This window comes from Mauremys mutica, chromosome 15 (assembly GCF_020497125.1).
Source record: "Mauremys mutica isolate MM-2020 ecotype Southern chromosome 15, ASM2049712v1, whole genome shotgun sequence".
Classification (NCBI taxonomy): domain Eukaryota; kingdom Metazoa; phylum Chordata; order Testudines; family Geoemydidae; genus Mauremys; species Mauremys mutica.
The window spans coordinates 28,035,057-28,055,342 of NC_059086.1; the positions used below are offsets into that span (position 1 = coordinate 28,035,057).

General features: G+C 48.2%; 1 protein-coding gene across 1 annotated transcript in view; it reads left to right on the forward strand.

Annotated features, from left to right (window-relative positions):
• LOC123350604 (butyrophilin subfamily 3 member A2-like) overlaps window positions 1–20,286 on the forward strand; it is a 70,412-nt gene that overhangs the window by 9,683 nt on the left and 40,443 nt on the right. Inside the window, exons 7-14 of the mRNA XM_044989256.1 lie at window positions 562–588; window positions 1,373–1,399; window positions 4,953–4,979; window positions 5,672–5,698; window positions 11,665–11,691; window positions 12,125–12,160; window positions 18,757–18,783; window positions 19,565–19,591. Coding sequence (XP_044845191.1) covers window positions 562–588; window positions 1,373–1,399; window positions 4,953–4,979; window positions 5,672–5,698; window positions 11,665–11,691; window positions 12,125–12,160; window positions 18,757–18,783; window positions 19,565–19,591 — 225 coding nt within the window. The remainder of the gene's footprint in view (window positions 1–561; window positions 589–1,372; window positions 1,400–4,952; window positions 4,980–5,671; window positions 5,699–11,664; window positions 11,692–12,124; window positions 12,161–18,756; window positions 18,784–19,564; window positions 19,592–20,286) is intronic.

Genomic DNA, 20,286 nt, shown 5'->3' on the forward strand with positions numbered 1-20,286 from the left:
GACACATGTTCTGCTGTGATGCTCCCTTCTTTCATTCCTGGTGTTCCCCGCAGTTGGCGGCACTGCCACTTGGGGCAATATGTGGGCTCTCTTTAGAGGCTGATCTGGGACCATGTCTGTTGTACGTTAACAACAGTTTTGTCTGACACATCCTGTCAATCTGAGACCCTTAGCTCTTTGGGCACGTCTACAGTGCAGCTGGGAGTGAACTTCCCAACTTGGGTAGCCAGGCTCACACTCACTCTGCTTGAGCTAGTGCACTAACAATAGCAATGTGGCTGGCAGTAGCAGAGGAAGCAGCTCAGGGTAGCTGCCCAAATACATACCCAGGGGTTCTGAGTGGGTTTGCATATGAGCGGCAAGCCCAAGCTACTGCACATGTTACCCCCGGCTACCCTGCTGCTTTTAACACACTAACTCGTTCAGAGCTAGCACTTGTCTGCCTGCCCAAACTGGGAATCTCAGAGTATATATACCCAGAGTTTGGACTAGCCCCCATGTCACTGTGTTTGGAACAACGCTCGCTGAACCCATCATGGTCTCCTTTTCTTCTCTCCCCAGAGTGCCAGGACCTGCATGAGAAGCTTGGTAAGTTCATCCACCTTCCCTTAGTGCCCATGTGCAGAGGCGCCCAGCTACAAACGGTGCTGAGAAGACACAGAAGCACCAATACTGCAGGGCAGGGCTGAGTGAACAGTTCAGGCCAAAAGTTGAGTCACATTGGTTACCCCAGTCCCATGGCAGCACTGTGAGCTCTCTGCAGCAGACACAGGGTTGCCTGCTCTCATGTCTGGATAGACAGACAGGTGTGACCTTGGCTTGGACAATCACAATCACAATCAATGGCAATCACATTGCTCTGATGCAACAGAAGGGGGCAGCTGCTTTCTATTGCTGACTGCAGCAGTGCAGGCTCTTCTGGGCCATTTCCCAGAAGGTGGAGATGAGCAAGAAGCCAGATTCAGTCTCATGTTTCCATGCTTTGTTGCTAAGGACAGATCCCAGATTTGAGCTCCAAGCAACCATAGGCATGTCCATCCCCTAGTTACACCTGAAGTGGGTAGCTTTATAGGACTGTTAATAAGACAGAAAAGGAATTCCCCTGAAACCGAAGCATTGAAAATGTCAGAGCTGTATCGGGATTCAGCCCCAAGTCTTCTGTCAAGGTTAGATGCTTTGTAAATCCCAGGGTTCTTGTGTGTTGGTGCCTATCATTAACTGCCAACCCCAATCCTATCAAAGCTACTCGTTCCTTCACTGGGGCTGGGATTGTGACTGTGGGGTGTCTGCAACTAACCCCGGTCATTTTGAGGCACAGTGCATCACACAGCTCCAGTCTCTGTGTCTAACTCTTTTCTCCTCCCTATTTCAGAAGTTCAGAAGAAGGCCTTTGAATCAGGTACTTGGCTAACCCCCTAGTAAATGTGTCTGTGCTTTCACATGGTAACAAAATAGAAAGATTCCCCTATACATTGTATGGACTTGAGTTACTTTCAGGATCATAGAATATCAGGGTTGGAAGGGACCTCAGGAGGTCATCTAGTCCAACCCCCTGCTCAAAGAAGGACTAATCCTCAGATAGATTTTTGCCTACATCCCTAAATGGCCCTCTTAAAGATTGAACTCACAACTGTGGATTTAGCAGGCCACTGCTCAAACCACTAAGCTATCCCCCACTGCCTTACTATAGAAATAAAAAAAACACTGCAGAGTTTGCAGCTCACATTTAATATCTTTAACAACAGAGAGTGAATTTATTGCATCTGGGATGGTGGCACTCAGCCTATCTTTACACTGTTCCAAAATGTTCAGCTTATGGAGGTGTAAATAGCAAAGCACACCAAAGTGCTGCACTATGACAACCCATGTGGATGCTCTGGGAGTGAATTAAAAGGTTCGTAGTTCACATTAACATCGTCCTATCTGAAGAGGACTGTGTTAGTGTGAACTAGGTACTGTTCAGTGCACACCAGCAGCATCCACACAGGAAAGTTACACAGCAGCACTTGGGTGCACGCTGCAAATCACAACCCTGTAGGCTGAACTATGGGGCTGTGTAGACAAGCCCTGAGTCAGGGGCTGAGCAAATTTTCTCCACAGAGGCCTGTGGATACTAAAGTTTATAACCCTCCAGGATTGGCCTGGAGTCTCCAGGAATTCAAGATTAATCTTTTATTAAAGATTATGTCATATAATGAAACCTTCAGGAATACATCCAATCACAGTTGGCAATCTTAGTTGATACATCTCAGTTCTAACCTGAAAAATAGCTGCTATCCCAATTCTGAGCTCTCTACATGCTCACTGCTCTGCTGGTGCCCCTCAGTCCCCAACTGTAACCACCACTATCCAAGTCCTGGGCTACCCTGGCACAGCTGGTGTCCCTCACTCCCTACCAACTACCTGCCTGGTATCCCAGCCCTGAACTCCCCAGTCCTGTCCAGTCCTGTTCTCTTCCACATCAAAGCAACTTCCTATTTTAGGCCTGGGCCTCAGATAAACAGAGACTCCAAACATTTTTACACTCTGTATGTGCTCAGTGAGGTATATTCTCATAGGACCCACAATCAACAGTGTTCCCATGAGACCCAGAACTGGTCCTGAGCCCCTGCGTCTGAGGTGGGCAGTAAAACCAGTGCCACACAGCCCTTCCCCAGCTAAGTTCCTCCCAACTACTAACGCTAGAGTTGCAAACTTTTGCAGATCAGCACCACAAAGGGATTGCACAGCACAGCAATAGGAGGTCTGAGGCCAGGTGATGGGCTGCAGTAGTGCAGACGTCTCTCTACAGGATACATGTTCTGATGGGATGGTCCCTTCCTTCATTCCTGGCAGTGCAATCAGCTGGGATGCTGCCACTTGGGGCAATTTGTCTGGAGTCCAGGTCACATGAGCAAGTCACATGCCCTTTCATGCTTTGATGAGTCATAGCAGGAGCCATTACCCATATTCTGGCTGAAATGTCATTAAGGAGGCCCACCTGGTGGGAATAAATTTCTTCTGTGGCCCATTGTGTTAGTTAATGGGCCATAAATTTGAATGGTCCATTAACAATGTGCTGTCCAGTCGTATCTTCCCACACCTGCGCCCTCTCACACACAATATATGCAAAGTCACTGGTAGGGGCCCTGGAATTGAGCTGTGCAGGGGGGACAAACACCACCACCATGGGACAAACACCTCCACTGACTTTAGCCTCCTGCTATCCCAGCCCTGGGCTTCCTCCCTTAGCTCCAGCTCTGTTTATATATATTATGTATGGAGATATATCTATTTCATAGAACTGGAAGAGACCTTGAAAGGTCATTGAGTTCAGTCCCCTGCCTTCACTAGCAAGACCAAGTACTGTCCCTGACGGTTTGTATCCCTCAGTCCCCACCCACAGCTTTCCTGCTATCCCAGCCCGCCGCTTCTCAGTCCTGTCCAGTTTTTCTTCCTCTTAGTATATGCCTGGGCCCCAAATGAACAGAGAATCCAAACACTGCTATGTTCTGTATGGGCTGTGTGAGGTGAACTCTGATTGGCCCGACCACCCACATTGTTCTCACAAGGGTTAGGGCAGGACCTGACCCCATGGTTCTCCGTGTGGATAATAAATCCTGGGCCACACAGCCCATGGACCTTTCTCCAGCTACGTTCCATCCAACGACTGACTCTAAAGCTACACAATTTTGCAGACCAACACCACAAAGGGATTGCCCGGAACAGATCTAGGCAGTCTGAGGCCAGGTGACAGGCTGCTGCAGAGCAGGCCGCTTCCTACGTAATACATGATCAGCTGTGCTGCTCTCTCCCCTTATTCCCATCAGTGCCATCAGTAGGGGATGCAACCCCCAGGGGAAATTTGGGGCTCTGTTTAGGGGATGGTCTAAGACCTTGTCTGTTGTTCATTAACAAAAGTTTTGTGTGACGTTTCCTGTCAATTCTGAGACCCTTGGCTCATTAGTAGGGCCCTACCAAATTCTCGGCCATGAAAAATGTGTCATGGACCATGAAATCTGGTTTCCCACTGTGAAATCTTGTCTTTTGTGTGCTTTTACCCTGTACTATATAGATTTCACAGGGGAGACCAGCATTTCTCAAACTGGGGGTTCTGACCCAAAAGGAAGTCACGGGGGGGGGTGGCAAGGTTATTTTAGGGGGGCCATGGTATTGCTGCCCTTATTTCTGCACTGCCTTCAGAGCCGCCAGCAGCAGCGCAGAAGTCAGGGTGGCAATACCATACCAGGCCATCATTACTTCTGCGCTGGTGGTGGTGGTGGCTCTGCCTTCTGAGCTGGGCTCCCTGCCAGCAGCCGCCACTCTCCAGCTGCCCAGCTCTGGATGCAGAACCATTGCCAGCAATAGCATGGAAGTAAGGGTAGCAGTACCACAACCCCGCCTGCAATAACCGTGTGAGCCCTACCCCCCCCAACTCCTTTTTGGGTGATGACCCCTACAACTGCAACACTGTGAAATTTCAGATTAAAATAACTGAAATCATGAAATTTACCATTTAAAAAATCCTATAACTGTGAAATTGACCAAAATGGACCATGAATTGGTAGGGCCCTACTCATTGGGTACATCTACCCTGCAGCTGGGAGCAAACATCCCAGTGCAGATACCCAGGCTCATGCTAGTTCTGCTCCAGTGAGTGCGCTAACAACAGCAGTGTGGCTGGAGTACCAGGGGCAGCGGCTCAGGGTAGCCACCCAAGTACGTAATCCGATGTTCTGAGTGGGTTTGTACTGGAGCAGCTGGCCCAAGCTGCTGGATGTCTTACCCCCGGCTATCCTGCTGCTTTTAGAGCACTAGCTCAAGCAGAGATAGCACTCGTCTGCCTGCCCAGACTGGGAAGCTCACTCCCAGCTACAGTGTGGACGTACCCAGAGTTTGGAACAGCTCTATGCCACTGTGCTTGGAACAAACCACGCTGAACCCATCGTGGTCTCCTTTTCTTCTCTCCCCAGAGTGCCAGGAGCTGCATGAGAGCCTTGGTAAGTTCATCCACCTCCCTATTAGAGCCCCTGGGCAGAGGCTCCCAGCCACACACAGTGCTGAGAAGATACAGAAGCACCGACACCACAGGGCAGGGCTGAGTGAATAGTTTAGGCCAAACTCTGAGTCACATTAGGGTCTACTCAGTCCCACTGCAGCACTGTGAGCTCTATGCAGCGGAAGGGACCCAGTCACTTTCTTTAAATGACTGCAGCAGTGCAGGCTCTTCTGGGCCATTTCCCAGAAGGTGGAGATGAGCAAGAATCCAGATTCAGACTCACATTTCCATGCTTTGTTGCCAAGGACAGATCCCAGATGTGAGCTCCAAGCAACCATAGGCAGGTCCACCCCCTAGTTACACCAGGAGCATGTAGATTTGATTCTCCAAAGGGATGTTACTAACACAGAAAAGGAATTCCCCTTAGATGGAAGAATTGAGAATGTCAGAAATGTATCGGTATCCAGACCCAAGACTTCCGTCAAGGGTTAGACGCTTTGTAAATCCCAGGGCTCCTGTGTGTTGGTGTGTATCACTAACCACCAAACCCGATCTTATCAAAGCTATTCGTTCCTTCACTGGGGCTGGGAGTGTGACTGTGGGGTGTCTGCAACTAGCACCAGTCATTTTGGGGCACACAGCACCACATACATCCAGTCTCCATGTCTAACTCTTTTCTCCTCCCTGTTTCAGATGCTCGGAAGAAGTCCTATGAATCAGGTACTTGGCTAAAGCCCTAGTAAACGTGTGTCTGCGCTTTGACACGTAATAGAGAAATCCCCATATACATTGTACGGATTTGAGTCACCTTCCTATTCATCCCCCCTTGCCCTGGAAATAAACAAACACGGCAGTGTTTGCAGCTCACATTTCATAGAATCATAGAATCTCAGGGTTGGAGGGGACCTCAGGAGGTCATCTAGTCCAACCCCCTGCTCAAAGCAGGACCAAACCCAACTAAATCATCCCAGCCAGGGCTTTGTCAAGCCTGACCTTAAAAACCTCTAAGGAAGGAGATTCCACCACCTCCCTAGGTAACCTATTCCAGTGCTTCACCACCCTACTAGTGAAAAAGTTTTTCCTAATATCCAACCTAAAACTCCCCCTCTGCAACTTGAGACCATTACTCCTTGTTCTGTCATCATCTACCACTGAGAACAGTCTAGATCCATCCTCTTTGGAACCCCTTTCAGGTACTTGAAAGCAGCTATCAAATCCCCCCTCATTCTTCTCTTCTGCAGGCTAAACAATCCCAGTTCCCTCAGCCTCTCCTCATAAGTCATGTGCTCCAGCCCCCTAATCATTTTTGTTGCCCTCTGCTGGACTCTCTCCAATTTATCCACATCCTTCTTGTAGTGTGGGGCCCAAAACTGGACACAGTACTCCAAATGAGGCCTCTCCAGTGCTGAATAGAGGGCAATGATCACTTCCCTCGATCTGCTGGAAATGCCCCTACTTATACAACCCGAAATGCCATTAGCCTTCATGGCAACAAGGGCACACTGTTGACTCATATTCAGCTTTTCGTCCACCATAACCCCTAGGTCCTTTTCTGCAGAACTGCTGCCCAGCCATTCGGTCCCTAGTCTGTAGCAGTGCATGGGATTCTTCCGTCCTAAGTGCAGGACTCTGCACTTGTCCTTGTTGAACCTCATCATATTTCTTTTGGCCCAATCCTCTAATTTGTCTAGGTCCCTCTGTATCCTATCCCTACCCTCCAGCGTATCAACCACTCCTCCCAGTTTAGTGTCATCTGCAAACTTGCTAAGGGTGCAGTCCACACCATCCTCCAGATCGTTAATGAAAATATTGAATAAAACCGGCCCCAGAACCGACCCCTGGGGCACCCCACTTGATACCGGCTGCCAACTAGACATGGAACCATTGATCACTACCCATTGAGCCCGACCATCTAGCCATTTTCTATCCACCTTACCGTCCATTCATCCAGCCCAGACTTCTTTAACTTGCTGGCAAGAATACTGTGGGAGACTGTATCAAAAGCTTTGCTAAAGTCCAGAAATAGCACATCCACTGCTTTCCCCTCATCCACAGAGCCGGTTATCTCATCATAGAAGGCAATTAGGTTAGTCAGGCATGACTTGCCCTTGGTGAATCCATGCTGACCGTTCCTGATCACTTTCCCCTCCTTTAAGTGGTTCAGGATTGATTCCTTGAGGACCTGTTCCATGATTTTTCCAGGGACTGAGGTGAGACTGACTGGCCTGTAGTTCCTTGGATCTTCCTTCTTCCCTTTTTTAAAGATGGGCACTACATTAGCTTTTTTCCAGTCATCTGGGACCTCCCCCGATCGCCATGATTTTTCAAAGATAATGGCCAATGGCTCTGCAATCTCATCGGCCAACTCCTTTAGCACCCTCGGATGCAGCGCATCCGGCCCCATGGACTTGTGCTCGTCCAGCTTTTCTAAATAGTCCCGAACTACTTCTTTCCCCACAGAGAGCTGGTCACCTCCTCCCCATACCGTGCTGCATAGTGCAGCTGTCTGGGAGCTGACCTTGTCTGTGAAGATAGAGGCAAAAAAAGCATTGAGTACAATAGCTTTCTCCACATCCTCTGTCACTAGGTTCCCTCCCTCATTCAGCAAGGGGCCCAAACTTTCCTTGACTTTCTTCTTGTTGCTAACATATCTGAAGAAACCCTTCTTGTTACTCCTAACATCTCCGGCTAGCTGCAACTCCAAGTGTGATTTGGCCTTCCTAATTTCACTCCTGCATGCCTGAGCAATACTTTTATACTCCTCCCTGGTTATTTGTCCAATCTTCCACTTCTTGTAAGCAGTTTTTTTGTGTTTAAGATGAGCAAGGATTTCACTGTTGAGCCAAGCTGGTCGCCTGCCATATTTACTTTTCTTCCTACACATCGGGATGGTTTGTTCCTGCAACATCAATAAGGTTTCTTTAAAATACAGCCAGCTTTCCTCGACTCCTTTCCCCGTCATGTTATTCTCCCAGGGGACCTTGCCCATCAGTTCCCTGAGGGAGTCGAAGTCTGCTTTTCTGAAGTCCAGGGTCTCTGTTCTACTGCTCTCCTTTCTTCCTTGTGTCAGGATCCTGAACTCGACCATCTCATGGTCACTGCCTCCCAGGTTCCCATCCACTATTGCTTCCTCTACTATTTCTTCCCTGTTTGTGAGCAACAGGTCAAGAAGAGCTTTTCCCCTAGTTGGTTCCTCCAGCACTTGCACCAGGAAATTGTCCCCTACACTTTTCAGAAACTTCCTGGATTGCCTGTGCACTGCTGTATTGCTGTCCCAGCAGATATCGGGGTGATTAAAGTCACCCATGAGAACCAGGGCCTGTGATCTAGCAACTTCTGTTAGTTGCTGGAAGAAAGCCTTGTCCACCTCATCCCCCTGGTCCGGTAGTCTGTAGCAGACTCCCACCACGACATCACCCTTGTTGTTCATACTTCTAAATTTAATCCAGAGACTCTCAGGTTTTTCTGCAATTTCATACTGGAGCTCTGAGCAGTCATATTGCTCTCTTACATACAACGCAACTCCCCCACCTTTTCTGCCCTGCCTGTCCTTCCTGAACAGTTTATATCCATCCATGACAGTACTCCAATCATGTGAGTTATCCCACCAAGTCTCAGTTATTCCAATTACATCATAATTCCTTTACTGTGCCAGGACTTCTATTTCTCCCTGCTTGTTCCCCAGGCTTCTTGCATTTGTTTATAGGCACTTAAGATAACTCGCTGATTGTCCTGCTTTCTCGGTCTGAGACAGGAGTCCTCCCCTCTTGCAGTTTCCTGCTTGTGCTTCCTCCTGGAATCCCACTTCCCCACTCACCTCAGGGCTTTGGTCTCCTTCCCCCGGTGAACCTAGTTTAAAGCCCTCCTCACTAGGTTAGCCAGCCTGCTTGCAAAGATGCTCTTCCCTCTCTTCGTGAGGTGGAGCCCGTCTCTGCCTAGCAATCCTTCTTCTTGGAAGACCATCCCATGGTCAGAGAATCCAAACCCTTCTCTCCGACACCATCTGCGTAGCCATTCGTTGATTTCCACGATTCGACAGTCTCTACCCTGGCCTTTTCCTGCCACAGGCAGGATAGACGAGAACACCACTTGCTCCTCAGACTCCTTTATCCTTCTTCCCAGAGCCACGTAGTCTGCAATGATGCGCTCAAGGTCATTCTTGGCAGTATCATTGGTGCCCACGTGGAGAAGCAGGAAGGGGTAGCGATCCGAGGACTTGATGAGTCTCGGCAGTCTCTCCGTCACATTGTGAATCCTAGCCCCTGGCAAGCAGCACACCTCTCGGTTTTCCCGGTCAGGGCAGCAGATAGATGACTCAGTTCCCCCTGAGGAGAGAGTCGCCAACCACCACCACCCTCCTCCTCCTCCTCCTCTTGGGAGTGGTGGTCGTGGAACCCCCATCCCTAGGACGGTGCATCTCATGCCTTCCAATCAGTGGAGTCTCCTTCTGCTCTGTTCCCTCAGGTGTATCATCCACTCCACTCTCTGCACTAGTACCTGCGGAGAGAACATGAAAACGGTTGCTCACCTGTATCTGTGTTTCTGGTACATGGATGTTTCTGGTACTCTTTCCCCTTCTGGAAGTCACATGCTGCCACTTATCCTTGCTGGCCTTCTGTCCCCGCTGCGTAGCCTGCTCTGAATCTTCAGAACATTGTGCCCGCTGAAGCTGATCCTGACGTCTATCCAGGAAATCCTCATTTTCTTTTTTCAATATCATACTTAAAAACAGAGAGTGAATTTATTGCATCTGGGATGGGGGGACTCAGGCTCTCTCCGCACTGCCCCCAAATGTTCAGATTATGGTGGTGTAAATAGCAATGCACACCAAAGTGCTGCACTGTGACAATCCATGTGGATGCTGTGGGTGTGAATTTAAAGGTTCCTATTTCAGATTAAATAGTCCTAGCTGAAGAGGACTGTATTAGTGCAAACTAGGGACTGTTCAGTGCACACCAGCAGCATCCACACAGGACAGTTACACAGAAGCACCTGTAGGCTGAACTATGGGGCTGTGTAGACAAGCCCTGAGTCAGGGGCTGAGCAAACTTCCTCCACAGAGATCTGTGGATACTAGTGTTGCCAACCTTCCAGCATTGGCCTGTAGTCTCCAGGAATTCAAGATTAATATTTAATTAAAGATTATGCCATAAGATGAAACCTTCAGGAATATGTCCAAGCACAGTTGGCAACCCTAGTGAATACATCTCAGTTCCAACCTGAAAAATAGCTCCTACCCCAATTCTGAGCTCCCTACATGCATACAGCTCTGCTGGTGCCCCTCAGTCCCCAACCATAACCACCACTATCCAAGTCCTAGGCTCCCCTGGCACAGCTGGTGTCCCTCACTCCCTACCAATTACTCCCCTGCAATCCCAGCCCTGAACAACCCAGAGCTGTATAGTCCTGTTCTCTTCCTCACCCAACCAACTTCCTACTTTAGGCCTGTGCCTCAGATAAACAGAGACTCCAAACATTTTTACTCTCGCTATGTGCTCAGTGAGGTACATTCTCATAGGACCCACAACCCACAGTCTTCCCATGAGACCCAGGACCGGTCCTGACCCATGGTCTAGAGGTGGGCAGTAAATCCAGTGCCACAGAGCCCCACAGAGCCCTTTCCCAGCTAAGCTCCTGCGAATCACTAACCTTAAAGTTACACACTTTTGCAGATCAGCACCACAAAGGGATTGCCCAGCACAGAAATAGGAGGTGTGAGGCCGGGTGACAGGCTGTAGCAGTGCAGGCCTCTCTCTACAGGATACATGTTCTTGTGTGACGTTCCTTCCCTTCATTCCCGGCAGTACCATCAGCTGGGGCAATTTGTGGGCTCTGTCTAAGGCCTTATCTGGGACCTTGTCTGTTGTGCCATAACAACCAGGGCCGGCTCCAGGCACCAGCATTCCAAGCAGGTGCTTGGGGCGGCAATTTGCAATGGGCCGCAGTCCCTGTGTTTTTGCCGCTCCAAGCAGTGCTCTGAATTGCTGCCAAGGACGGCGGGGGCAGTCCATGTGCCGTTAGGGTGGCTCGCGCATTTCCGCAACTGCGGCAATTCGGCGGCAGCTTCTATGTTCAGCTGCCCGCGTTGGCTATTCGGTGGCTTCTGTCTTCCGGCTGAAGACAGAAGCTGCCACTCAATTGCCGCTGCCGCAGAAACGTGCATGCTGCCCTAACGGCAAACAGACTGCCCATGCCGTCCTCCGTGGCAATTTGGTGCACTGCTTGGGGTGGCAAAAACAGTAGAGCCGGCCCTGGTAACAAGTTTTGTCTGACATGTCCTGTCAGTTCTGAGACCCTTGGCTCATTAGGCACGTCTACACTGCAGCTGAGAGCGAGCTTCCCAGCTCGGGTAGCCAGACTCACACTCGCTGTGCTGGAGCTAGTGCACTAACAATAGCAGTGTGGCTGGTAGTTGCAGGGGCAGCAGCTCAGGGCAGCTGCCCAAATACTTGCCCAGGGGTTTGCATATGAGCGGTTAGCCCAAGCTACTGCACGTTACCCCCGGCTACCCTGCTGCTTTTAACGCACTAACTCGTTCAGAGCTAGCACTTGTCTGCCTGCCCAAACTGGGAAGCTCACTTCCAGCTGCAGTGTAGATGCACTTAGACTTTGGAATAACCCTATGTCACTGTTCTTGGAATGATCCACACTAAACACAGGATGTTCTCCTTTACTTCTCTCCGCAGACCTCAAGGTGCAGAATGAGAAGATTGGTAAGTTCATCCACCTCCCCAATAGAGCCCCTTGGCAGAAGCTCCCAGACACACACAGTGCTGAACAGATATAGAAGCACTGAAAAGGCAGGACGAGACTGAGTGAACAGTTCAGGCCAAAATCAGAATCACATTACTTATCCCAGTCCGACTGCAGCACTGTGATCTCTCTGCAGCAGACACAGGGTCACCTGCTCTCATGCTTGGTTAGACAGACAGGTGTCACCTGGCCTTTGACAATCGAATGCCCATCACATTGTTCTGATGCAGGAGAAGGGGCCAGCCACTCTCTATAGATGATTTCTGCAGTGCAGGCTCCTGGGGCTTGAATTGTGGCTGTGGGGTGTCTGTAACTAACCCCAGTCATTATGGGGCACACAGCATCACATAGCTCCTGTCTCTCTGTCTAACTCTTTTCTTTTCCTCATTTCAGAGACTGAGAAGAGTAAGAACAAGGCGTTGGAATCAGGTACTTGGGTCAACTCCTGGTAAACGCATGTCTGTGCTTTCCCACTCTGATCATTAGGAATATCACCACATACAATGTGTGGACCTTAGTCACCATCACAATCATCTCCCCCTGCCTAGGATAGAAATGTGCACTGCTCACATTTCAGTACCATCCCTAACAACTGAGAGTGAATTTCACGCCTATGGAACAGCAGGATTCTGGCTACGTCTCCACTGCCCAATCGTTCAGAGTACGGGGGTGTGAATAGGAATACGCACCGAAGTGCTGCGCTGTAACCAACCCATGTGCATGCTGTGGGTGTGAACTGAAAGGTCCCTAGTTTGCATGTCTATAGTTTTATTTGAAGAGGACTTTGTTAGAATGAACTAGGTGTCGTTTAGTGCTCACCAGCAGCATCCATGTGGAGCAGTCCCAAAGCAGCACTTGGGGTAAATGACTGTCTGTAGTGTGTGTTTCTTTGTGTTTGGGAGTTGCTTGCTGTGTGCTGAGCTTAATTGATACTGCTGGCTGGATTAGTAGGATAATCACACCAACTAAGACAAGCCCTTAGTGAGGGGCTGGGCAAACTTCCTCCATGCAGGTCTGTGGAAATATCTCAATTCTGACTTGCAAAATAATCTGCCATCCCAACTCTGAGCTCCCCACATGCACACAGCTCTGCTGGTGCCCCTCATTCCCCACCATCTACCTCCCTGTTATCCCAGCCCTGAGCTCCTCAGTCCTGTACACTCCTTCCCCAACACATCTTCGTCCTTATACTCTTGGCCTGGGCATGAAATGAACAGAGATTCCACCCACTGCTTCCCTGCTATCCCAGCTGTCAGCTCCTTAGTCCTGTTTTTCCGCCTCCTAGTTTAGGCCTGGGCCTCAAATGAACAGAGTCTCCAAATCCTACTACATTCTAAATGGGCTCTGTGAGGGGCACTCTGATGGGCCCCACCACCCACATTGTTTCACTGAGATTCGAGACAGGACCTGACCCCATGTATCTGGGGATGGACAGTAATTCCAGTGCCACCCAACTCCACAGAGTCCTTCCCCATCTAAGCTCCTTCCAACCACTGAGCCTAGAGTTACACACATTTGCAAATCAAAATCACAAAGGGATTGCCCGGCACAGAAATAGGAGCTTTGTAGCCGAGTGACAGACTGCAGCACTGCAGGCCTCTCTGTTCCCAATATATGTTCTGGTGTGACACTCGCTTTCCTCATTCCCTGCAATGCCATCAGCTGGGGGTGCTGCCATCAGCTGGGGGCGCAATCCCAAAGGACAATTTGTGAGCTCTGTTTTATTGCTGATTTGGGACCTTCTCTATTGTTCATTAACAACAACTTTGTCTGGCATGTCCTGTCAGATCTGAGACCCTTGGCTCTTTGGGTACGTCTGTACTGCAGCTGGAAGCAGTTTTCCCAGATCGGGTAGCCAGACACATGCTAGCTCTGCTCGAGTGTCATGAACAGGATGTGGGTGGTCAGGCCTAGTTGTTGGAACAGGAGTCAGGTGTGAGGAGACAGGCAGGTCAGGTTACCAGGAGATCAGAGTCTGGGAGTAGGAGCAGTTAGCACAAGGGAAGCAGAACTTAGCAGTGAAAATCCCATTTGCATTGTGGAAGTAGAGCAAGAGTCAGGCTAGCTGTAACCCTAAGAACACAAGATTTGTAGAAACAAGGATTGTGTGAGGCAAGTGGGAAAGAACTATGTAAAAAGTTGTTGCGACCTTGTGTCAATAATAAGGAATGTAGACTGGTTTCTAAATAAAAATAAAAAAAAATAAGATATCAAGATGGCCTATGTATAAACAAAATGCAGCTGTTGCTTATTATTGTATGTAACAAAAAGTATAAATGCTGCTGTAATTGTTTACTGTGAAGAGTCCTGCCTAGGAGGGGGAAACCCTGTGTCCTAGCTCAGTCCCTCGCTCTATGCAATTGTAAATATATATATATATATTTATAATTTTGCTGCACCCAACCAAAGAGTGAGAACTAAGTTTTTCTCTGACAGCATGGACAACTTACTGGTCCTGTGCTTGGTTTAAATTGACGAGAGAACCAGTCAGGACCCACCTGTTCCACTAATCCAGGGGTGACCAACTTGAGCCTGAGAAGGAGGCAGAATTTACCAGTGTATATTGCCATAGAGCCACAGTAATACGTCAGCAGCATCTGATCAGCTCCCCAGCCCTCTCCCAGTGCCTCCTGCCCATCGGCAGACCCGCCGATCTGCGCCTCCCTCTCCTTCCCCACACCTCCTGATCAGTTTTTTTCATGGTGTGCAGGAGGTTCTGGGGAGGAAGGGTAGGGGCTGCAGGCTTAGGGGAGGAGGTGGGAAGCGGTGGCGTGGGGGCAGGACCTTTGGCAGAGCCAGGGTTTGAGCAATGAGCACCCCATTGCACATTGGAAAGTTGGTGCCTGTAGCTCCAGCCCCGGAGTCGGTGCCTATACAAGGAGCCTCATATTAACTTCTGAAGAGCCGCATGTGGCTTTGGAGCTGCAGGTTGGCCACCCTGCACTAATCAGATCCCTGGACTGGAGTCCTCTGTCAAATTTGCGATTGTAGTTCTGGTAGCTGTCAGCAGGTCACTGGGAGGTGGGTTGCAACTTACTGGCTGAGAAGAGCCCTGTGAACCAGGCTTCAAGACATCTCCCTGGCATTAGTCCCTTGACAAGTGAGACCCTCTGGGCAACATTGAACCAGGCTTTTTGAGGTGATATTTGTGGAATGCTCATATTAGTGCAGGGGAGGGTATATTTTCTGCCATTGCTCAGGTGTGCTGGGGGCCGTATCCAACTCAGATAAGGTACCAAAGCCTGTCAAAGGGGGAACTATACAAAAGGGGGAACTATACAAAAATGAGAGGGTTAGTTAGACAAAAGTTAAAAGGTACAGTGACTAAAGTGAAATCCCTGCAAGTTGCATGGGCCCTTTTTAAAGACACCATAATAGAGGCCCAACTTCAATGTATACCCCAAATTAAGAAAAACAGTAAAAAAAACTAAAAAAGAGCCACCGTGGCTTAACAACCATGTAAAAGAAGCAGTGAGAGATAAAAAGACTTCCTTTAAAAAGTGCAAGTCAAATCCTAGTGAGGCAAATAGAAAGGAGCACAAACGCTGCCAACTTAAGTGCAAGAGTGTAATAAGAAAAGCCAAAGAGGAGTTTGAAGAACGGCTAGCCAAAAACTCCAAAGGTAATAACAAAATGTTTTTTAAGTACATCAGAAGCAGGAAGCCTGCTAAACAACCAGTGGGGCCCCTTGACGATCAAAATTCAAAAGGAGCGCTTAAAGATGATAAAGTCATTGCGGAAAAACTAAATGGATTCTTTGCTTCAGTCTTCATGGCTGAGGATGTTAGGGAGATTCCCAAATCTGAGCTGGCTTTTGTAGGTGACAAATCTGAGGAACTGTCACAGATTGAAGTGTCACTAGAGGAGGTTTTGGAATTAATTGATAAACTCAACATTAACAAGTCACCGGGACCAGATGGCATTCACCCAAGAGTTCTGAAAGAACTCAAATGTGAAGTTGCGGAACTATTAACTAAGGTTTGTAACCTGTCCTTTAAATCGGCTTCGGTACCCAATGACTGGAAGTTAGCTAATGTAACGCCAATATTTAAAAAGGGCTCTAGGGGTGATCCCGGCAATTACAGACCGGTAAGTCTAACGTCGGTACCGGGCAAATTAGTTGAAACAATAGTAAAGAATAAAATTGTCAGACACATAGAAAAACATAAACTCTTGAGCGATAGTCAACATGGTTTCTGTAAAGGGAAATCGTGTCTTACTAATCTATTAGAGTTCTTTGAAGGGGTCAACAAACATGTGGACAAGGGGGATCCGGTGGACATAGTGTACTTAGATTTCCAGAAAGCCTTTGACAAGGTCCCTCACCAAAGGCTCTTACGTAAATTAAGCTGTCATGGGATAAAAGGAAAGGTCCTTTCATGGATTGAGAACTGGTTAAAGGACAGGGAAGAAAGGGTAGGAATTAATGGTAAATTCTCAGAATGGAGAGGGGTAACTAGTCGTGTTCCCCAAGGGTCAGTCCTAGGACCAATCCTATTCAATTTATTCATAAATGATCTGGAGAAAGGGGTAAACAGTGAGGTGGCAAAGTTTGCAGATGATATTAAACTGCTCAAGATAGTTAAGACAAAAGCAGATTGTGAAGAACTTCAAAAAGATCTCACAAAACTAAGTGATTGGGCAACAAAATGGCAAATGAAATTTAATGTGGATAAATGTAAAGTAATGCACATGGGAAAAAATAACCCCAACTATACATACAACATGATGGGGGCTAATTTAGCTACAACGAGTCAGGAAAAAGATCTTGGAGTTATAGTGGATAGTTCTCTGAAGATGTCCACGCAGTGTGCAGAGGCGGTCAAAAAAGCAAACAGGATGTTAGGAATCATTAAAAAGGGGATAGAGAATAAGACTGAGAATATATTATTGCCCTTATATAAATCCATGGTACGCCCACATCTCGAATACTGTGTACAGATGTGGTCTCCTCACCTCAAAAAAGATATTCTAGCACTAGAAAAGGTTCAGAAAAGAGCAACTAAAATGATTAGGGGTTTAGAGAGGGTCCCATATGAGGAAAGATTAAAGAGGCTAGGACTCTTCAGTTTGGAAAAGAGAAGACTAAGGGGGGACATGATAGAGGTATATAAAATCATGAGTGATGTTGAGAAAGTGGATAAGGAAAAGTTATTTACTTATTCCCATAATACAAGAACTAGGGGTCACCAAATGAAATTAATAGGCAGCAGGTTTAAAACAAATAAAAGGAAGTTCTTCTTCATGCAGCGCACAGTCAACTTGTGGAACTCCTTACCTGAGGAGGTTGTGAAGGCTAGGACTATAACAATGTTTAAAAGGGGACTGGATAAATTCATGGTGGCTAAGTCCATAAATGGCTATTAGCCAGGATGGGTAAGAATGGTGTCCCTAGCCTCTGTTCGTCAGAGGATGGAGATGGATGGCAGGAGAGAGATCACTTGATCGTTGCCTGTTAGGTTCACTCCCTCAGGGGCACCTGGCATTGGCCACTGTCGGTAGACAGATACTGGGCTAGATGGACCTCTGGTCTGACCCGGTACGGCCTTTCTTATGTTCTTATGTTCTTATGTTAAAGGTGATTTCCGTGTAGGGTTTCAAAAGGGAGACATGAAACACCAGGTGAATCTTCTGAGAGTGGGGAAATTGACATTCAAAGACTGAGTTAACCTGTTTCTATATCGTAAAGGAACCAAGGAACTGAAAGTCTAGCTTGTGAGTGGGTCTGCCTGTGCAGAGATGCTCCATCGAGAGCCATACTTCTTGACCCACTGAGTAGGTGGGGCTTTGCTGTTGATGGTCTGCATAATGTTTGTAGTCTTGTCCTGCCTTTTGAAGATGTTTCCTTACTCATGAACCTGATTACTCTGCTGTACTAGGCTGGGCTGGGAGATGAGTCCAGCGGAGGGCAACAAAAATGATTAGGAGGCTGGAGCACATGACTTATGAGGAGAGGCTGAGGGAACTAGGATTGTTTAGTCTGTAGAAGAGAAGAATGAAGGGGGATTTGATAGCTACTTTCAACTACCTGAAAGGGGGTTCCAAAGAGGATGGATCTAGACTGTTCTCAGTGGTAGAAGATGACAGAACAAGGAGTAATGGTCTCAAGTTACAGAGGGGGAGGTTTAGGTTGGACATTAGGAAAAACTTTTTCACTAGTAGGGTGGTGAAGAACTGGAATGGGTTACCTAGAGAGGTAGTGGAATCTCCTTCCTTAGATGTTTTTAAGGTCAGGCTTGACAAAGCCCTGGCTGGGATGATTTAGTTGGGTTTGGTCCTGCTTTGAGCAGGGGGTTGGACTAGATGACCTCCTGAGGTCCCTTCCAACCCTGAGATTCTATGATTCTATGAATGAATGATTGGTAAGTTCATTCATGACATAGGTAATTGCGGATGGAGTCAGGGGTGGTACCCATACTAAGTACAAAAGGGTCTTTTTTGATCCATGGATTAATGGTCTAAGTTGTTATGTGGAAACTCTGCAGAAGGGAGAGGCAAGGACCAATCATTGTGGTGCTGGCTGGCGTAATATCACAGCTACTGTTCAAGGATCTTATTTGTCCTTTCCTTTTGGCTGCCGGATTTGGGAGGATAAGCAGAGAAAAAACACGTGTGGACCCCCTTTAGGCACAGGGCCTTCCACCAAAACTAGCTCATGAACTGAGACCCCTGGTCAGAGGTAACGTGTTCTGGATGGCCATGGAGATGAGAGTGTGAAACTCTAGGGCTCTGCTGCTGATATAGCATGCCTGGGCTACCAGTGTATCTGGGAGCAGTATGGGCAGGAGCTAAGGGTATTCACCTGACTATGCACCAGGAGGTCCGAACAAGTTTGTTCTTTAGCGACTAGCCCAAACTCCAGCATGTGCTTCCCTGCTACTTTTAGCCAACTGGCTCAAGCAGATCTAGCACATGTCTGCCTGTCCAAACTGGGAAGCACCCTCCCAGCTGCACAATAGCCGTGCCCACAATTTGGAGCAGGCCCATGCTGAATCCAAGATGATCACCTTTTCTTCTCTCCCCAGAGTGCAGCAAGCTGCTTAGGACGATTGGTAAGTTCATCCATGTCCCCAGTAGAGCCCTTGTGCAGCGGTTCCCAGCCACGCAAGGTGCTGAGCAGATCCAGAAGCACAGACACCACAGAGCAGGGCTGAGTGAACACTTCAGGCCAAAATCAGAATCACATTACTTATCCCAGTCTGACCGCAGCACTCTGAGCTCTCTGCAGCAGACACAGGGTTACCTGCTCTCATGCCTGGATAGACAGACAGGTGTCACCTTGGCTTGGACAATCCAATGCCAATCACATTGTTCTGATGGAGCAGGAGGGGGCAGTCGCTTTCTATTGCTGACTGCAGCAGTGCAGGCTCTTCTGGGCCATTTCCCAGAAGGTGGAAATGAGCAAGAAGCCAGATTCAGACTCATGTTTCCATGTTTGCTGCCAAGGACAGATCCCAGATGTGAGCTCCAAGCAACCATAAGCATGTCCATCTCCTAGTTACACCCGGAGTGTGTAGCTTTGATGCTCCAAAGGGCCGTTACTAACACAGAAAAGCAATTTTCTTTAGACGGAAGGGTTAAGAATGTCAGAGCAGTATCAGGATCCAGCCCCACATCTTCTGTCAAGGTTAAATGCTTTGTAAATCCCAGGGCTCTTGTGTGTTGGTGCGTATCACTAACCACCAACCCCGATTCTATCAAAGCTACTCATTCCTGCATTGGGGATGGGAGTGTGACTATGGGGTGTGTGCAACGAAACCCAGTCATTTTGGGGCACAGTGGATCACACAGCTCCAGTCTCTGTGTCTAACTCTTTTCTCCTCCCTATTTCAGAAGCTCAGAGGAAGGCCTTTGAATCAGGTATTTGGCTAAACCACTAGTAAAGGTGTGTCTGTACTTTCACAAGGTAACAAAATGGAGAAATTCCCATATACAGTGTGTGTATTTGAGTCACCTTCCTGATTATCCCCTCCCGGGTTGGAAATAAATGAACACTGCAGTGTTTGCAGCTCACATTTCAATATCATCCTTAACAACGGAGAGTGAATTTATTGCATGTGGGATGGTGGGACTCAGTCTATCTCCACACGGCCAACAATTGTTCAGATTATGGGGGTGTAAATAGCAATGCACACCAAAGTGTTGCACTGTGACAACCCATGTGGATGCTGTGGGTGTGAATTTAAAGGTTCCTATTTCAGATTAACATAGTCCCATCTTCAGAGGACTGTATTAGTGCAAACTAGGGACTGTTCAGTGCACACCAGCAGCATCCACACAGGACAGTTACACAGAAGCACCTGTAGTCTGAACTATGGGGCTGCGTAGACAAGCCCTGAGTCAGGGGCTGAGCAAAGTTCCTCCACAGAGGTCTGTGGATACTAGTGTTGCCAACCTTCCAGGATTGGCCTGGAGTTTCCATAAATTCAAGATTAATCTTTAATTAACCATTATGTCATTGATGAAACCTTCAGGAATACATCCAACCAGGGCCAGTGCAAACATTTAGGCAAACTAGACGGCCGCCTAGGGCGCCTAGTGGTTGGGGGTGCCTA